The sequence below is a fragment of the Clarias gariepinus genome, chromosome 3 (assembly GCF_024256425.1).
Source record: "Clarias gariepinus isolate MV-2021 ecotype Netherlands chromosome 3, CGAR_prim_01v2, whole genome shotgun sequence".
NCBI lineage: Eukaryota > Metazoa > Chordata > Actinopteri > Siluriformes > Clariidae > Clarias > Clarias gariepinus.
Window position 1 is genome coordinate 20,962,084 of NC_071102.1, and position 19,481 is coordinate 20,981,564.

Consider the following 19,481-nt stretch of genomic DNA (forward strand, 5'->3'; position numbering starts at 1 on the left):
AGAGCAAGCTAAAGATTCTGACACTTCAAAAGATTGTTATTATGGCATTTCACCAGAGATGATTGACGGGTGAGAATTTGTTTAGCTCTTGATGGACAGCCTAGAACAGGTCAAGATGAGATGAATAGATCTATAGGATTTTTTAAACAACTAACTCGATGATTTATCCCCGTTGTTTAAAATGAGGAAATGAGGTGTGGGCATCACCCTCTACATTACTATCTACAGCACATAAACAAGCAAAAAGCAAAAAAAAAAAAAAAGTCTAAGCTATGATTCACTGTACACTGAAACTGTTAAAAAAAATCCTCTTACAATGTAAACACCATAGACAATTTGGATAATATTTACTTTCCAAACAATGTGTCATGGTATAGCATGTATGTAAATGATATATATATATATATTTATATACCTAAAATAAGGTATAAAAACATGACACAAGGTTTAGGATGAAACAACATCTGATAATCATAACGTTCAATTTACATTGTCAAGGAAGCGACACGAATTTCCCCATAAACTTAGAAGCTCATTAATATTGGAAAGCATTCAATGTTATGTTTCAAGTAAACTTATCCTGATCAGCATTGAACATTCACAGCATTTGGCAGACACCCTTATCCAGAGCGAATTACATTTATCTTAATACACATATGGACAAAGCTCAAAGCCATAACCACTGAACTAACCCTGACACCTACGTTTGTGTGCCGCGTGTGTCCATGTGTCAAATCAAACCGTTTCTTTTTATATATGTAAGAATTGAGAATTTTTCCATCCTGTTTTAAACATTGTTCAAACATTGTTTTAAAGCACTTTAATGTACAGGTCACTACCCCAGCTGGGTATTACAGTTCTCATAAAAAAAACAAAGAAATTTTCTTTTTGCAATAGAACTCCTTTGCTCATAAAATCCTGGCGCCAAATTACATCATGAATTCCTTATTTAGATCTTCTAAAAGTAGGATTTTGACAGATTTTCCAGAGGCCCTCCTGGTATACTAACTTGAACTGGCCACATTTTAGCATAATCCAGTAATAAGGTCTGTAATAACCTAGGAATCTGAACTGAAAAAAACCCAAATGTGACTTAATACCCAATTTGATTTGATGGGTCACATTTTGGAAAATAAATTACAATTAGGACCGAGCTGAGATTGATTCAAGACATTCACGATTACGAAGATCCCACGCTTAGCAGAAAGACGTCTGAGAATAACTCCAAAGAATATCTAAAATCATGGCTGTTGACATCGGCCCTTCGTTTAGGGGTTAATACGACTCAATTCACACAGTTTACATTTGGGAAAGTGGACAGTTCTATGCTTTATCACCTGAAGGTGAAGATGAAGAGCATGAGCAACATGCAGAAGGTGGCCACGTTATCCATCGTCTTCATCAAAACCACCAGCTGTCTCCGAAGAGCAGGTAGGAAGCGCACCAGCTTGAGCACACGCAAGAGACGGAAGGTCCTGAGCACGGAAAGACCCCCATCAGCCTGTCCGATAATCTCCCATACACTAGTAAGGACACACATACACAGTCACTGAGTCAGCAAGATCAGCACACACGTTGCATAAATTACACAAACGCAGGATGATAGGACATGGTGTGTTCAATTAAATTAAAGACTTTATCATAAAATTAGGCTGAGCTCTGAGTGAAGCATGGCTGCATAGTAAATGTTCAATGCACTTTACCTTATGACAACAATGATTCCATCAAAGATATTATACGGGTTTTTGATGTATCCGAAGAGGCCAAAGGCCATCAGCTTGAAGATCATCTCAAGGACAAACATGCTGGTGAAGACGATATTGCTAATCTCCAGAATATCTGTCAGTTCGTCAGGCTGTGGGACCAAAACAGAAGATGCAACTTGTTATTAAAGTGTAAAATAGTATTCCATACTGATTCAAAATGCAAAATCAAGCCTTTGCTTCATGGAAAGAAACTGTATCACTAGATGTCCGGTATAGTCTCTCTATCTAAATGCAATACTTTGTCAAAGATTTTTGTCAGTCGTCCACAGCCAGGTATGTAATGCAGTACATGTTTTATTTATATTGCATTTCCCTTGTGATGCAAACTCCACATTTTATTTGAACTTGGGAATGGCACTAGCCCATGTGACCCCCAGGGGGCGAAATTCAAGCCCAGAATTGAATCCGATTTGTGTCCACCTACTGTACTACCACTAGTCCACCAGGAAACTTTATAAATCTTCTTACTTGTTCCTGATCACCACAGCAGATCATCCTATCCGCATGGTGATTTCCGCACCGGTTTTGTACATGTACAGTACACGCCCCTGACACTTTGTCCGATATATGACTTGTGCAACATCATGGACTGTCTGGGATTTTAACCCTGGACTCTGCTGAAGAGAAGATCAGTGAAGATCTTCCCACTGTACTTATGGGATGTTGGGCAAAGAGTGTTTATATAAATAAATAAACGAATGGATAAATAAATAAATATATGTCAAATGCGTTGTTCAAACAAACAAATGTAGAAGCAATATCCATTAAATAAACAGCTCTGAAGACAGAACGTTCTGAGAGCAAATATTATCGAACATAATTTAGACCACCATTATGTTCAATTCAATTGGATTTTTATAGCACTTTTAACGAATGGTTATTGCTACAGAATGAAACGAGAATTAGGGAAACAAATAGGAAATGTGTGTGAAAATATGCATGAAGCAAAATCATCAGATTGTCCAGTTATGTGAAATGCACGTTAGAAAGCCGGTACTTATTTGGTGCAGTTAAAATGTAGTGTGAAAACAAACTGAGCCGAGTAAGGTAATGTATATGTATGTGTTTGAAAAACAACAAATTACAGTACAGATAACCCAGTCCGTTGTTGTTAGACTACGTAAATAGTCTGTCGATTTATTTAGAAATCTGAACAGATCTGCATGATTAAAATAACCAGAGCATGCTCCTAAAATCAATGCATTACAAGCTGCTCTGGGTTTGACTGCTCGGCCCTTCTGCTTTTGCTGATTTAGTCAGTGAGAAGCAGGAGTGTTGACCACCACCAAAATTTCAAAAATCAAAATCATGCTTTTTTTTTTTTGCAATGCAGCTCTGACATGTCTGGGGTTAAATTCCAAATGTATTAACAATTGTGAATATGTGTCTTATATATCTGTAAGAGAAAATAATATTCTAATAATAACAACACAGCAAACCCTATACAATAATAATACTAACGCAAATAATATTCCCACCCCCAGATCTGCAACCAAAAACCAACATAATGATTAAATATCAAAAACGCAAAAAAAGTACTGCAGCATCTTCATCTTCCATCGTTTTGTCTTATACCCACATCAGACGTCACATAGTACACCTCACTCACACCGTGTGCATAACAGCTTCTAAATACAGTTACAGACCTACAGCTACAGGAGGTGCCTATAGTCTCTTCGTGGCTGGTGTGAATGCATTTTTATACTATTTAAAAAAGAGTTTTAGAGCTCTGTGGTTAACGTGACATCAATTTTCCTGTTATTTTGTTACCCAAGCTTAACATCACCAGATCTGATAATACAATAATTTTAAGGGTTAGACTAGTCTTTGATGGGACTCTTAGGACAGAACAGGACAGAACATTGTGTACCAACTTGGCACTGTTTTACAAGCGAACACGCTCACTTCGTCCAAACCACAGCCATCCTGTTCAAATCCGTCTGGCAGGATTCATCCTAAATCTGTAGTTTATTATATGCTGATTATTTCTGACTGGTAAACGCTGGTGGATGCAAATATGCCCGTTATTATAAGCTCCATATACTGTAGATGCTCTCTTTCTGAACGTAAAAGATTTCTCTAAAAATACAATCCCATCTGTATGACTCATATTTCTCAAATTAAGCAGTGAGAAAATGAATCTCCAGGACAGTTTCTGATGTCTATTTTTGGTCACTGTGCAACGTGAATCAGACAGAGCTAGAAATAACACCACTTACGGAAATTTCTCTAGTTTCTCTAATCTCCCTGTGGCACTGTGAATCCATATACAAATTTTCCACTACAATGACCAAATATTAACTTGAAAAACATTTCCAGTTATAATAACAATCAATAATAATAGTAATTTAAAAAAAAGTTTTTAGGGTGATTCTGATGTATCAGTTTCCTCCCACTAAAATATCTTCACTAAATCCACTGTGGACTGGTGGGTACCAAACTGCAAAGTAAATAAAAGAATAATCTGTTCGTTTTAAACCTAAAAGCAGTCATGTTTTTACAGTTTCTAGCCAATAATTTCTACTCGACCAAGATAGCAAGTTAAAAAGGTAAAAATCCAGAGTGCAAACCCTGTCATCATTACACAGTACTGAAACCTACAGTACCTGAACTCGATCATGTTTCCTGTTTAAATATGCAAGTCTGATTTAGTAAGTTGTACCTTGACATTTGTAGCAAGCTTTGTACGGGGGGAATGGCTCGTATTAATAATATAGCATCTATATAAATCAAAGTCAAGTCCCCTTTTTCATCTTTACGTTTCATACATTGGAGGATCCAAAAACAGTCTCAGAAATTTTCTGTCTGTCTGTATGTCTGTCCAGCCAGATTATGTCGCAGCATCATGCAAAACTGTCTGGACAGAATTTAATGAAACTTTTGCAGTACTCGGATATCTGCCTGAAGTTTAACCTGCACCATAAGTGAAATCTAAATGTTGATTAAAAGGGATGGTATGAATGGATTTTATAATCTACTTTAAAATAATCTACTAATGCACTACTGTCTCAATGTAAACAAACACCTTCACCAATAGATATTAATTAGAAAAGATAAAGTGAATATTTTTACTGGGATTAGTTCATATTTTTACTTTGGCTGAAATAACAGCGCTGAAGTGGTATAAGTGAATTTTAACACGCTAACGTCATTTTAAGACAAAACTTCATCTTTATCCGATCTACTTTTTCCATTTCTCATCTGTGATTCACTCTCCGATTACCGAACAGGGAGTGTATTTGTCTGACCACCAAAGAAGGACAACTTAGTGTAAACAAAGCATAAACATTAACTTTTATATAACCTTTTGTATAGACTCAGTATCTTGCAATGGAGTACTGTATAGTAGGTACATTTTGTACAATTTTCTAATATTTATTCACCAATTCAAACTTAATTTTAAGTGGTGTTCATCTTTGTTGCAGACCGACATGTACGCAGGTTTCAACCTGAATTAATAATATCACTGATTACATTAAAGCTCATTAGATTAGTTTTAGCTCTAACCTTATAAGCTATATTACGGTTCTGGATCTCTGCTTATATGCCATACTGTGTCAGACTCACATGCAGACTGACTGCACACTTCAAACAAGAGTTAAACTGTACACACCTGGACATCTCTAAAATGTGTTTATAATCACACATCTGCTTAATTCATTCCAGAAGTGGGTAATTAAGCATCGATTTCTGCAAAGCATTCTGGAACATTCCCTTATAATAAAAATCATTTGTACATAGAACGACTGACGTTTTTTTTATTTCAATATAGACCTTGACTAGACGTAGGAAACCTGCCAAGAACAGTTCATAAATCTCTAAAGTGTAAACAACAGCACTATTCTTCAGCTGTCTGCCCCTCTAACGGCCCTGTGACCCGAGTAACAGGGCAACAAGATTCAACCCTCCTGAGCTCTCATGCCTTGAATAACAACTTCCAGAAAAAGACCTAAGGTCATCCAAAGTGTCTGCTTTAAATGATCTAAGGAGTGGGAGTGAATGCTGTCTGACACAAGGCTGTGTGACACCAATTTTAATTCTCTGTCCCAAATTTTTCAGCAGTTTGTCTTAATTCCCTATGCTTTGGCTTTGGGAAATGTAGCGATGGACTTCTCTGTTCTGATTGATTGATTAATTAATTGATTGATTGAAGTGATTACACCATGTAACAAAAATGTTATTTTTTTCTTGATCCTGGGCAGAAAGTGTTATTTCCCATTTGCACTTTCATAAACTAAATGAAAATGTCTTTGAAGAGCCTTTTTGTCTCCTCAAACTTTACCTTTGTAATCTAGTATATCGTCTTCTTTGTCTTTCGGCTGTTCCCTTTCAGGGGTCGCCACAGCGAATCATCTGCCTCCATCTAACCCTATCCTCTGCATCCTCTTCTCTTACACCAACTAACTTCATGTCCTCTCTCACTGCATCCATAAATCTCCTCTTTGGTCTTCCTCTAGATCTCCTGCCTGGCAGTTCCAACCTCAGCATCCTTCTACCGATATATTCACTATCTCTCCTCTGAACATGTCCAAACCACCTCAATCTGGCCTCTCTGACTTTATCTCCAAAACATCTAACGTGGGTTGTGCCTCTGATTAACTCATTCTTGATCCTATCCACCCTTGTCACTCCCAAAGAGAACCTCAACATCTTCAGCTCTGCTACCTCCAACTCTGCCTCCTGTCATTTCTTCAGTGCCACTGTCTCTAAGCCGTAGAGCATCGCTGGTCTCACCACTGTCGTGTACACCTTTCCTTCCATTCTCGCTGATACTCTTTCGTCACATAACACACCTGAAACTTTTCTCCACCCATTCCAACCTGCCTGTTCCCGTCTCTTTACCTCCTTTCCACACTCTCCATTGCTCTGGACCGTTGACCCTAAGTACTTAAAGTCCTGCACCTTCTAAAATGTGTGAAGTCTAAAGGCATATTTTGGCATAATGGACTTCGAATACCGCTATTAAGGAGCGTTTAATAGATAAAACATGATGGGAGACTATATTTGAGGGCTGTTACAGTATGTGAAAGTGATTTACATTACGGTTGCAAATCTAGCAAAGTATGAAGGAAATAATGGCCATTTACAACATAAATAATTAAGAAATAATATACTTTCCAGAAACGACTTTGTGTTAGACAGTGTTATACATAAGTATAATATACAGTAGAACTTACTTTTTGTTTTATTTAACCATTTAATGACATACAGTATAAATAAAGCTTATATGCGGAACATATAACATACTGTAACATAAAATATATATGACCTGTTACATGATGGCCACAGGAGTGAACAGTTAATCTTCCTTTATTCTTTATTCCTTAGAATTCATGCAAGAAAGGGTTAAAATGAACAGGGTCTGGTGTATGTACTGTACATTAAACGTATAAAGGGACCAGAAAGAGAAGGCAGCAGAGAAGCACTAAAAATAGACCAAGGGGTATAAAGTCATTTTTTTTTTCATATTGTACTGTACATGTAAAGTTAATTTTAGCCTTTTCCCTTTTGGGTTTTTAATTTTTCTACCTCCACCGCATCATCAACTATTCTCGAGTCAAAGACGTTCTCTAATTAAATCTGATTTTTAAAGATAAATCTGATTAAATCTGAGGTTTTTTTTTCATACATTAAGTTCATGCTGAGTTTTAAATGCAAGATTCTTCACAAAAATTGTTTCATTTGTATTATTTCGTTCAGGCAAGGCATGATGAATTATTATGATTATTATTACATGGCTAATGTAAATTATTATACAATGCAAGATATTAAGGTCTCTCCAAACAAAACAATATAGGTTTATATTACAGTATAATGCAATATTTATATTCAAAAAAGTTTATATTTAATTTTTTTGTTTGGTTGTTTTTTTGGGGTGCTAATGACAGCTTAAAATCTATAAGGCTTTCTCCAGCGCTGTGACTTTACGGGAGCTGCTCTCTCTCCTTCACCAAACAGAATCACCTAAATGATGGATTATGTCATTATGTCCCTGTCCATTACAGAGCTTCTTTATTACTCCTGCCTGAGCTCTTAAGTCTATGAATGGTAGCCTGTGTCATGTGTCTGCCCTCCTGGATTACAGATTTAAGTTACCAGTACCTCTGAACATCACCTGACACTAATCAAGAACAGTAAGCACGAATGGACAGCTTTTCAGGCATTCCAATCTCGATCCTGCCTTTCATTGTCCACTTTGCACCGCTCTCGCGGATCATCCTGAGTCCCGCTTCCCTTTTCGACACTTGCCTGAGCATACAGTAGGTCCAACAGTGGCGACCCGGCAGTGGCAGCGCCAAACCCCACAACCCTCCACTTAGCAAACCAGTGTTAGACTGCATTAATTAATCCTAACTTGTGTGTACATAATATAATATAATATGTTCAAAGATTTTTTTTACATTAATTCTCTTGAGACTATAAACATCAGGTGTCGGCCTGGTCCTTAAAGAAGCTCCTGGCCAAAACACAGTATTGGTGCTGATTTTATTATTTTTTATGTTATAAATATAATACAAAAAATGTTTGTGCCAAAGAAGCAACTTCTGAAGTTTATGCGGCATGGAAGTGACCAATCTTGCTTCCCTAAAAATTCCATAAAAACATTTGCTTCAGTCATTTTGGAGAGATGATTTTATATTTACAGTGTTATACTGTCTCGCTTCAAACAGTTATCATTTAAGATGCTAATTATTCAGATTTATTTATCTCATTATTCAATATTAACACTTACAATGGTGTAAGCTTCTAAAAGCATATGACCTGTAAAAAGTGTTGCCTAAATTATTATTATTTTTTTTGGAAAAGCTAAAAAAGCAAAAATCTGTAGTGTCCGTAACCATGTCAGATTCATGTTGCAATATCTTAACCATTTAGAATAATACACTTTTTCAGGTTTATGTCTTTTTATGTGAAATCTAAATTGGCCAAGTTTCATCTGAATGACAGTTAAGATTATTAAAAGTTTTACATTTTTCAAAGTTACAGACACTACAGACATAAAAAGGCATGAAATTGTATTTAGCAAATGTGTATGCATATTTACAAAAAATCAAAGTATAAATCAGATAATAATAATAATAATAATAATAATAATAATAATAATAATAATAATAATAATAATAATTTCACCTAGGTGAGACACTTTTTAGCACCAATACCATGTTTTGGCTGTCGGTTTGCATTTAACGGCTGTAAGGCCCAAATTTTTGCATTTAACTACTTTTGTATGCCTCTATTTGAAAGCTTGAATATGACGGTTCCCCATGATAACCCTGAAATCAGCCTATCCACTAATACACACAAGGGTTTTTGTATTGTTTGTCTGTTTACAAAATCCTCTTTCTTTTAGGCTCTAGCTGTTGCCTCTTACACAACACACACACACACACACACACACACACACACACAAATCGAAGTGCATTCTCAATTTCCTCATATTGGTCTTTGTTGGCTGTCTGCAGAGCTGCGAAATCCCACTGCTGCTGCATCAGGCGCATTCGCTGCACAGAAGGAGGCGGTTATTGAAAAACTATGCCTATGAAAATGGAGGCTAGAGCTCCCAAAGATGTTCATGTTAGATGGCAAGAGGAAAAGAGAGGAGGTTATGGTACAGGGGAGGAATAAGCAGATGGAAAAGAGAGCAGAGGAGGACGGGAGGGAGTTCTGCGGTGAGAGAGGAGCACGCTAGAAGCTGACACTTGTATGGGCTCAGTCCAGGGGGAGTCAGAAACAGACCATTCTTTTTCCCTGCACATGAACCACATACCGCACGGACCTGCGCAAAGCAAACTATAAATCATCAGGGGACAAAAAAAACCTTCTGCTGCATGATAATGCAGCTTTCCATTAGATGAAAACAGCTGTAAAACTTCTGAGTATACTGCAGCAATGCGCTTTGCAGCAGTCATGAAGAGAAACTCCTGATAAAGACGCGTTACTGATCTCTAGCTGGACAAAAAAAAAAAAAGATAGAAAAATAAAGGCTGTGAGGCATTAGGTGTTCCGTGCAAGACTCCAGCTCTGCTCACTATCTCCCCAGTGCTCATAAAGCTTGCTCACATCGTCCCTGACATTTGACACAGATGAGAGCTCGGTGCAAACAAACAAACTCACTGGTTCAGTGCACAACTGAGTAATCGAATGCGTGTAGTTTCAGCTATAATGCTGTGACGCTGATGGATCCACTCACTGGCACTGCGTAAACACGATTAGCTGACTGATTGGCTTTGGAGCACCGGGGCCGTGTTGAGTGGCCATCATTTCACCTGCCTTTAGAGAGAGGAAAGGAAAGTGGCGCACAGATCATCAACGTTCGAATGACTTATGTGCCTGACAGCCTACTGACAGCATGTTTGGCCCTGAAGTATGTTTTAAAGTGTCTAGAGAATCAATAGAAGCGTATTAATGATGCTATATAATAATAGTGAATTTTTTACAATTTAATTTACTGTTAATTAGATTGAATATCTACTGTACTGCATATGTGTATCTATTTAGTGTTCTTGTTGTCTGTATCTTTATCTGTACACTACTTTAAAGTTTAAAATGCAGACCATTTTAGCCATTTTAGGGCCCAAGCACTATAACAGCAGGTCAATGGCATCATAATGTTGTTGTTTTTTCAAGAATTCAGAGCTTTTGGGAGATTTTAACATACTTAACATCACAGGCTGGAATCTGCTGCCATTATGTAGCTGATTCACACGAGACTGTGCCGCTTCGCTCATATACACTTGCATGTTAACATTCGACACCCGGTACACATTTATATCTCACTGAGCTGAACTGCTCAACAGTAAATCAGTTATTTTGGGTTGTTTGCAAAGCGCACCCATTGGATTTTGATATACTCCTTCTAGGTAATTTATACGATCGCCACCAAACTGGGCCAATAGGATCTCAAGACATTGGGGATGCAAAATTGCGAAGGGATTTTTTAAATCTCAATAGGTTCAGCCATGACGTTGCCTTAAACCTATGCTAGAAAGTGGCTAATAATTCCTGAGTGACATCATATTGAGTGACATCATAGTGTGATGCTTTTTTCCCAGCATCTGTTTTTTTTTTTGTGTGGTTCGCCCCAGGGGAGCGATGAAACAGGTGCTTGAGCACGCACCAATATATATTTTTTTGCTTTTTATTTTGGTTTATAAACGTGGAGGTGCAAGGCGACAGTGCTAACCACTAAGCCACCGTGCTGCCATACACATACTGTATATGGGCTCTGGATTGTACAGCATAAAGTGACATATTGCCTATTTTATGCAAAAAATAGAAAATGATGAACTGAATTTTGTGTTTTTATGGTTGTTTTCAGTTGTGTCATGATCTCAGCGCGCCGCGCTGATCAAATACCGCTTTCGTCTGTTGACATTTCCTTTCTCACGCTGTCATGCTCTTCACCACGCTGGTTTGTTTTCCCACGCTGTCATCTCTCCTCTTAGTTGTTTATATGACCAGAATAATAATAATTATAAAAACAACAACAATGATAAGATGCTCATTTTTAGAGTTCTACATTTTTGCAACATCACTTCCATATTTCAGAAGTGGTCAAATTTACACTCTATAAAAGTAATGAAAACTTTTATTCTACCTGACATATTCAAAAACCCAATGCACCATTTGAAGCCTCCCCATTAACACACACCAGCAAGGCTTCCATATAAGCACATGTACTGTACTGTATATTTTTAAATTGTCATTGACCTATTCAGTGTTACCGATACAAATCTTTTTATTTTTATGGGAAATAAAAGATACAAGCTCTTTATTATTATTTTGTATTACACTGTCTACCATAAAGTTTGTTCCTGGATAGTATATTATTATTTTTTAATGGCATATGTTGTAAAAGTATAGAAAATGGCCATTATTCCCTTCAAACTTTGCGAGATTTGTAAATCACTTTCATGTATTAGCCATCAAATATAGTCTCTCGTCATGTTTTACGCATTAAACGCTCCTTAGTAGCGGCATTTAAAGGCCACTGTGCCAAAACACGCCCTTAGACTTCACACATTTTATCAGATGCCGTCACAGATTACTTTTTAAAGTAAGTTTTAAGGGTTTTAATTATTTACAAAAATGTAAAATGAAACACTAAAGGGAAAACTGTCTGCATGCTCTGGAAATTCCGGCCCTCACATTTCCTCAAACCCATCACTCAAGTTTATTATTATCTCAACTAGAGATCCACACAGGGTTTTTAATCCAGATCACACAGTTATTACGTAGATTCTGTGTAAACCTGTTGGTGTAGTAGTCTACTCTAAAGTCTACTAGTCTACTTGTTTGTGTACTAGTCTACTCTAAAGTCTACTAGTCTACTCTAAAGTCCACTAGTCTACTTGTTTGCGTACTAGTCTACTCTGCTGAACATTCATGTTACTGCTAGTCTCAATCCCGATTCATATTTTTTGTCCCAACACCATGACTTATCATTCTTTCCTAAAACTTTACAAACACATTCCAACAAATAACACATTTCAACTAGATTGGGACAAGCATTAAGAGTAAGGATACTACATTCTACATTAAATTCACTCGTCTTACTTTGAATAAACAAATTAAGCATTGTGAAAAAGCATAACAATGAACTAACCAGTTAACTAGTTTATTATTAATCCTCCCCTTGTCACATAAAAACTACAGAACCAAACCCACAAAAAGTGAGGCTAATTCTTTCAGAAGAAGATTGTAAAGAGACTTTTCTCGAAATTTGTTTCTGAAGAGATGTCTTCTCGAAAAAGAAGAAGGTCTCGAAAAAGATCTGCTGCTCATCTTTACATGCTGCCATGAATGTGCGTGTTTAAGGGTGTCTCCACATTCCTAAATTTGTTCCTAAACCGTTGCAATGTCAGGAATGTGGAAAATTCTAGGGTCTTTGTCATGCAGTTCATTAGAGTTTGGTACAAATTCAGGGAGACTTGGGGCGCAGGGCTGGATGGCGTGCTGATCTACTGCAGGAAGTAAGCACACACACACTATGACATTCAGCTGAGATTTAAACCCCCGCCCCCTAAATATAGACAATTATATTTGATGTTTCAAGTTGGGACAATTCTGTCCAATCCTGACAATTTAGCTAAAAAAAATATTTAGGCAATAAAGAAATAAAGGAAAATCCCCAGTACTTCCCGTTTCTCTTGTTGCATAATAGTTTATATAAACTACTGTATATATTAATTTTCCAGCATCCTCTGACCATTTAAACATAATAGAGGATTATTAAACCATCTGCATCTTAGTATTAGAAAGGTACTTTCATGACATCAGGCCAAACACACTGACTATTATTCCACATTGGAACTGCAAACTGGGTGATTTCTGTCTGGACTGGGGTTCATCGGTTAGCTCCGTGAATCTGGTTGGTCATACAGTAAATCTCCAAATAATTTAGAATACTAAAGAAAAAGAAGAATGGTGAGCTTATACAGGGGGGCAAAGATCGGACACTTCTGAAACGCCGGCCTCCCAGGAACTCCTCTAAGGGGCCAAACATCTGGAAATGGCTTGGAGCGAGGTCAGGACTGTGTGTGTGTGTGTGTATGTGTCTGTGTGTGTGTGTGTGTGTGTGTGTGTGTGTGTGTGTGTGTGTGTGTGTGTGTGTGGTGATAACTCCCAGCCGAGTTCCTGTGATGTGCAAGTGGTGTTGGTGAAAGAGTGTGTGTACAGTTTACTCTTCTGCCTCTAGATTTTTTTTAAGGATTTTCATTCATTCATTGTAAAGTTTCTCATTCATCACCGTACTGTTCTTTGTCTTTTGTTAATGTCACTCGGAAACTTCATCACAAGTCCCGGATTGACGTGGAAGCTCCTCGTACTGTATGTAGAAACTTCCAAAACAATCCATGACGGGGTGATGTGATGTGACCCAAAGAAATGTACTGTATAGGGCCCCAAAATTCATGACACACATTCCAGAAATACTGTACGCAGTCAACGTCTTATATTAACGGCCGAAGGTTAAATAATATTCCTCTTTTTTTTCTGGAAAGCTGTTTAAACTTGTCACTTTTTATAAAGCAAATTTTTCGACATTGAAAAAAATCAGTAATGTCATAGGATGTGTTTTGCAAGTCCGTATCTTCACATGGAGACAGCCTGATTCGAAACTTGCTTCTCTTCCAAACCTCCATGTAAACATTTACACAACATACCAGAGCCTGTTACCTGTTCCTTAGATATGAAAAACTTTTGTTTCAGTTCCAGCTTTCTGCATCAGAAGACACTGTAGATTCTCTTGGTTTAGTTCCAAGCGTTTTTCTATTTTTAACACGAAGATGAAGTATCCTCGAGTAGTAACTGTAATACACCAACAGGGTGATAAAATGACCACGAGCTATGATTATGTCTTTTTTATGCAGTGGAGTAGACGCTCTAAAAGGCAACAATAGATGACGGACCTTGCCTCGCAGCATGTTATTACGTCCCGACAGGTTTTATATTCAGCCTTGCATAGTGCTAAACCTCAACTCCAATTACATCTCTCCCACTGCCATCAGGAGCCCGCCATACACAAGTTTCTTTTTTTTGCTCGTTTTAATTCAGCCCAAAGCACAAATATACCTTTTAGCTTAAAAAATAAAAATAAAAATAGCTCCAAATGTAGCTCATGACTCCGGTTCGGTAAATCTGACTATTGAGCGCGGACCCCAGAGTGAACGCAGGCAGAGCTGGTTTCCTGCACATGAATTAAGCTTTGGTGTAAATCACGATCCCTGCGGTGAGTCACTGCGTAGAATCTCTCCTAATCTCGGTCTTTGACACTGACCGAAGCATTCGCGAGTCGCATAAAACGCTTAAGGTCTGGGTTAATCAGAGAGCATTAAAGGCAGTTAAGTTAAAAGGGGTTACACACACATTGAGTGCGGACCGACCTTTGAAATTATGCAGTGGAAGGGTGTTTATTCAGTCTGCCGCCGCTTCCTCAGTATAGCAGCAACTCTGCTATCAGATCATCCATCAATTAGGACTCACAAATGTATAACAAAAATGAAATATTAGTCTATACTTCATTCTTTCTCTGAAAACCAATGCCGCTTGGAGTCCGTTTCCAGCGCTAAGCGTTCCACGCGACAACAGCTGCATAACTAGGTTATGAGATGTCCGACATCTACACACACATGCACACAACTTCTCTTGAGATGCTGTTCAGATAAATTGAATCTCAAATCACAGCCATCTGCCAACATCACAGTTAGTGCGATCCTCGCTCTCCAGCAGCGAGGCCACGGCACAGTGAGAGGAGGTGCAGCATGAAGAGGCAGCGCAACACTGCGCACAGTTACATAACCACACACGCTTTTAGCCCAATAAGGCCATGAAACCCTCGCTAGTGTTTATGAATGAAGATGAAATAACGAACAAATCCCTCTGTGTACACCAGTGAGATGCCGAGCCTTTGGGAAAAAACATTGTTCGGGCCGTGATGGAAACCAAACACCCACTTATGTTTCCAATTGCCTTAAAAAAAAAAACAATTAATAAACTAATGTTAGTTCGATTTTAAAGTCTTACACTTACATACTCAGGATGTGACACAGATCGCAGAAGAATGTTGGCTAAAGTAACCCCGGGATTCCAGGAGAAACAGCAACCAGCAGAAATAAGTCCGAGGGAGCGGTTCCGGCACTCACCTGCTCATGATACTCTATCCCCATGCTCAGCGTGTTGATAAGGATGGCAATCATAATCCCACGGTTAAAGTACTTGCTATCCACTATGCGTTTCATCCTGTCTCGGAAGTTGTCCCAGCAACGCATCAATCGGCCGCGCTCCTCTAGCTTCTTGTGGCGACGCGAGTGTCCGAGTCTAAACCTGGCTCTGTGGGAAAACTCATGCACCACCTCGCCTTCGGACTGGGAGCAGTCGGAGTCAGCCAGGTCGAGGTCGATGTTCTCCAGAGCCTGGGCACAGTATGGGCACCCGAGAACCTCAAAGAGCAGAGAGGTCGGCTCCACGCCTGCCATCTGCAGCATCAGGCGTCTGTGACCTGAAAGAGAAAAGTTATAAATCTCAGTAGGATATGTCAAGGGTCATTATTTTTACCGTATCTTTTCAGTTTAGAACTAATTCTAATACTTATCCCTGTTTCCTCACGTGTGTCCCATACATACTGTTCCAACAGATACCAACGTGTCTACAATCTGTTTTCAATTAAAGACTCCGGCAAGGTCTTTTTTGGGTCTGTACCAAAACATGCATTTGATTTTGGATTGATGCCCAAGTCGGAATCAGGGAAACACATACGGTACAGCAGGTGCCAACTAATCCAATAAAACAAGTTGGAACAGGTATACACATGTGAGGCTGTTCAGACATGGAGATTGGCAGACACACACAGATGAGCTGTGATGGAGAACACAACCCTGACTGTGAGGTTTTATTCCTGTTCCTGTCCCTCTGTTCAATGGCATTGGTCTAATCACCTCGTATGAAAACTGAAATCAGAGTGCATGCACTTATTTTTATTTATTTTTTTGGTTGAAGCAAAGCGGAGACGAGCCATAAACAGAAATTACTGTGGGGAGGACTGGGAATTTTCATAAATATTAGTTCTCTTCCTTCAAAGAAAGCTTTTTAAACAGACACTTCTAAGAAGTGGGGGTTTTAAATCATATTGGAACTGAAATAAATCCGGTTTTAGCAATAAACTAAATTCTTGGTTAGGAATTCAATGCGAATTCATCACCGGAACAAACGTCCTGAATAATATCAAGCCAAAGCAATCAAAATATGTATGAAAAAGGGTAACACCAGGCATTGGAGGGTAGGCCTTTTAGAATCGTTTTATCTCAATGAGAATTGAACATGAGCATAAAAAATCATTAAAGCCTAAAGCCAGGAAAAAAATGGTCATGGTGCTTAAAATTTTTCATTTGCAGGCTTTTGGATTTTTTTTTTTTTTTTACTTTCACGATATTTAAAACAAAATATGCTTTAATCCCTACTCAATAAACTGCACTACTGCACTATTATCCATGTCTCCGGGATTTAAACAAGTATAATCTCATTTTTTAAAAATTGTTTTCTGCAGCCTGTACTTAGTAGTTAGTATGCTAATCAGGCCCAACCTTCCTTCCCTTTTTCTAGATTTTATTCAATATATATATTTTTTTTTACATATTTTGAGGAATTTTTTTATATTTTGTTATAGTTTTATTATTTTCTTATAGTTTCGCAATTCGCAAAACAAACAAACAAAAAAAGCATGTTTTTTATGTAATCTGCCAAGAAAAAAAAAAGAAGTGTGGCTTATCAGACTAGATTAGACAAGAGTTTACATCAGCAAAGAGTTTGGAAGATGGCAACAGGCTCTTAATAAGGCTCTTTCTGTGACTTTATACATTCTTAAACATTTAATATGCATTTTGAGAACTATGTATGGTCTGTGTAAATCTTTAAAATAATGACAGTCAAGATAATAATAATAATAATAATTTGTAATTTTGTGCAGTGAAATCGCTTTACAACAATCACTATTTAGTAAGAAGGCCTTAATTCTTTAAAACCTGCTGAATTCGGCTGGGCGCAGATTCCTTCTGTAATCTAGTATCGCTCTCTCAGTCCATGCCTGCCTGATTGTTTCCTGAAGATCATATACATACAATTAGCCACAGAAGTTTGAAATTCACTTAAGAATTCCCTATTTGTAGGCGTTTTTGTGCAGAAGTGGAGACCCTGGCTTCAGAAGGTAACAGTCCTGCCACATATTTGTTGCATCAATTAATTCAACCACATTAATTGGTTAATTAATTAGTGACATCATCTGTTTTGTGCACAGGGAGAACTGTTTTTTTTATACATTGCATATATTGTCTTAATACTTTTGACCACTGTTGTACACACTATACTGTACAACCAATGACTTATGGACGTCTGGCATCACATTCATATGTGGTTCTTCCTCAAACTGTTGCCACAAAGTTGGAAGCCACAGTTGTACACAATGTCTCTAAATGCTATAACGTTATAATTTTATTACACTAGAATTAAGAGATGCAGACTTGTTTACAGGACGACAATGAATTTGGACGCAAAGTGATCTCCATAAAGACATGCTTTGCCAAGGTTGAAGTGGAAGAAATTCCTGCACACAGCCCTGACCTCAACCCCACTGGACCTGTCTGGGATGAACTATAATACTGACTATACCCCAGACAGCCTCATTTACAATCACTGCCTGACTACTCTTTAATGCTCTTCCTCCTGAATGAAGACAAATGCAAAAAGCCCAAGTCCTAAATCTAGAGTAGTACATACCCTTTCCCGAGGATTAAAACAAAGTGAGGAGAATAAATTTGGAATGTGATTTTCAAAAAGGATAGTGTCATGTTCAAAAGTTCGTATCCTCTCTTTTAATTCTATGTTAAAAACATAATAAACATCATCTGATCATCTCGAATACAACCCCGGACAAATAACAACAACATATAACTTTTTGTACTGACATTATTTAATTAACAAAAATGAGGCCAAAAAGAAAAAACATGCAGGCAATGCAAAGTACCCCCTTACTGCTTCCACAGGATTTAAGAGAGTAAGTTGCAGCCAGATGCTGCTAATCATCAGCCCTTGATTAATTGATAACCAGCAGGTGTGCAGGAGCAGAAGTTTTTTTTTGGCAGTTTGTTGGTCTGGAACGTTCAGGTGTGTGTTAACACAATGCCAAGAGGGAAAGACATAAGCAATCATCTTAAAGAAGCAATTGTTGCCTAACATTAATCTGAAAAGGGATATAAAACCATTTCCAAACAATTTGGATTTCAGTGTTCTACAGTGAGAAGTTCACAAGAGGAAAGCAGTTGCCAATCTTGCCAGCATGTTCACCCCAAGGTCAGACCGTACAACACTCAGAGAAATACAAAAAAAACCTCAAGAGCTATATCTCAGACCCTACAGGCCCCACTGAGAATCTTAAATACAAAAGTCCATGACAGCACAATTAGAAGAAGACTGAACAAGTACGGTTTATTTGGCAGGGTTACCATGAATAAGCCTCTTCTGTCTTAAAGGAACACGGAAGCAGAACTGAGGTTTGCAAGCTGCATCTGAACAAACCACAAGACTTCTGGAACAACGTTCCCATGGACAGACGAGACCAAAGTAGTAAATGTTTGGCCAGCATTTCAGTAGAAACATCTCATACCCACTGTCAAGCATGGTGGTGGAAGGGTGATGATTTGGTCTTGTGTTTGCAGCCACAGTACCTGGGCACCTTGCAGTCATTGAGTTGACCATGAACTTCTCCTCTGTATATCAGAGTATTCTAGAGGCAAATGTGAAGCCATCTGCCTGACAGCTAGCGCTTAGTCGAAATTGAGTGGTGCAACAGGACAATGATCTGGAGAAGTAAATCTACTGTACATCAGAATGGCTGAAAAATAAAAGAATTAAAGTTTCGGAATGGCCGAGTTAAAGTTCAGACATCAACCCCACTGAAATGCTGTGGTGGGACCTTAGAAACCTTGTGCAAAAACAAAAGCCGAAAAACCTCAATGAGCTAAAGTACAGCAATGTTGTGAAGCAGAATGGGCCAAAATTCCAATGATGTGAGAAATGGATAAAGTCATACAGGAAACGATTACTTTAAGTTGCTTAAGGTGGATTTACAAGCTCACGTTCTCCACAAGCTCCCATATACAACCTAATAATAATAACCCTAATAATGGGTCTAATAACCCCATAATATTGCCCACATTCTTTTTT

At 38.1% G+C, this 19,481-nt stretch overlaps 1 protein-coding gene across 2 annotated transcripts in view; it reads right to left on the reverse strand.

Annotated features, from left to right (window-relative positions):
- The window catches only part of cacna1ha (calcium channel, voltage-dependent, T type, alpha 1H subunit a), a 103,262-nt gene that overhangs the window by 23,496 nt on the left and 60,285 nt on the right, over positions 1-19,481 (reverse strand). For both annotated transcript variants that reach the window (XM_053492075.1, XM_053492074.1), the window contains 3 exons: positions 15,410-15,765; positions 1,704-1,855; positions 1,338-1,523 (listed from right to left, as the gene is read on the reverse strand). In XM_053492075.1, the coding sequence (XP_053348050.1) occupies positions 1,338-1,523; positions 1,704-1,855; positions 15,410-15,765 (694 nt within the window). The remainder of the gene's footprint in view (positions 1-1,337; positions 1,524-1,703; positions 1,856-15,409; positions 15,766-19,481) is intronic.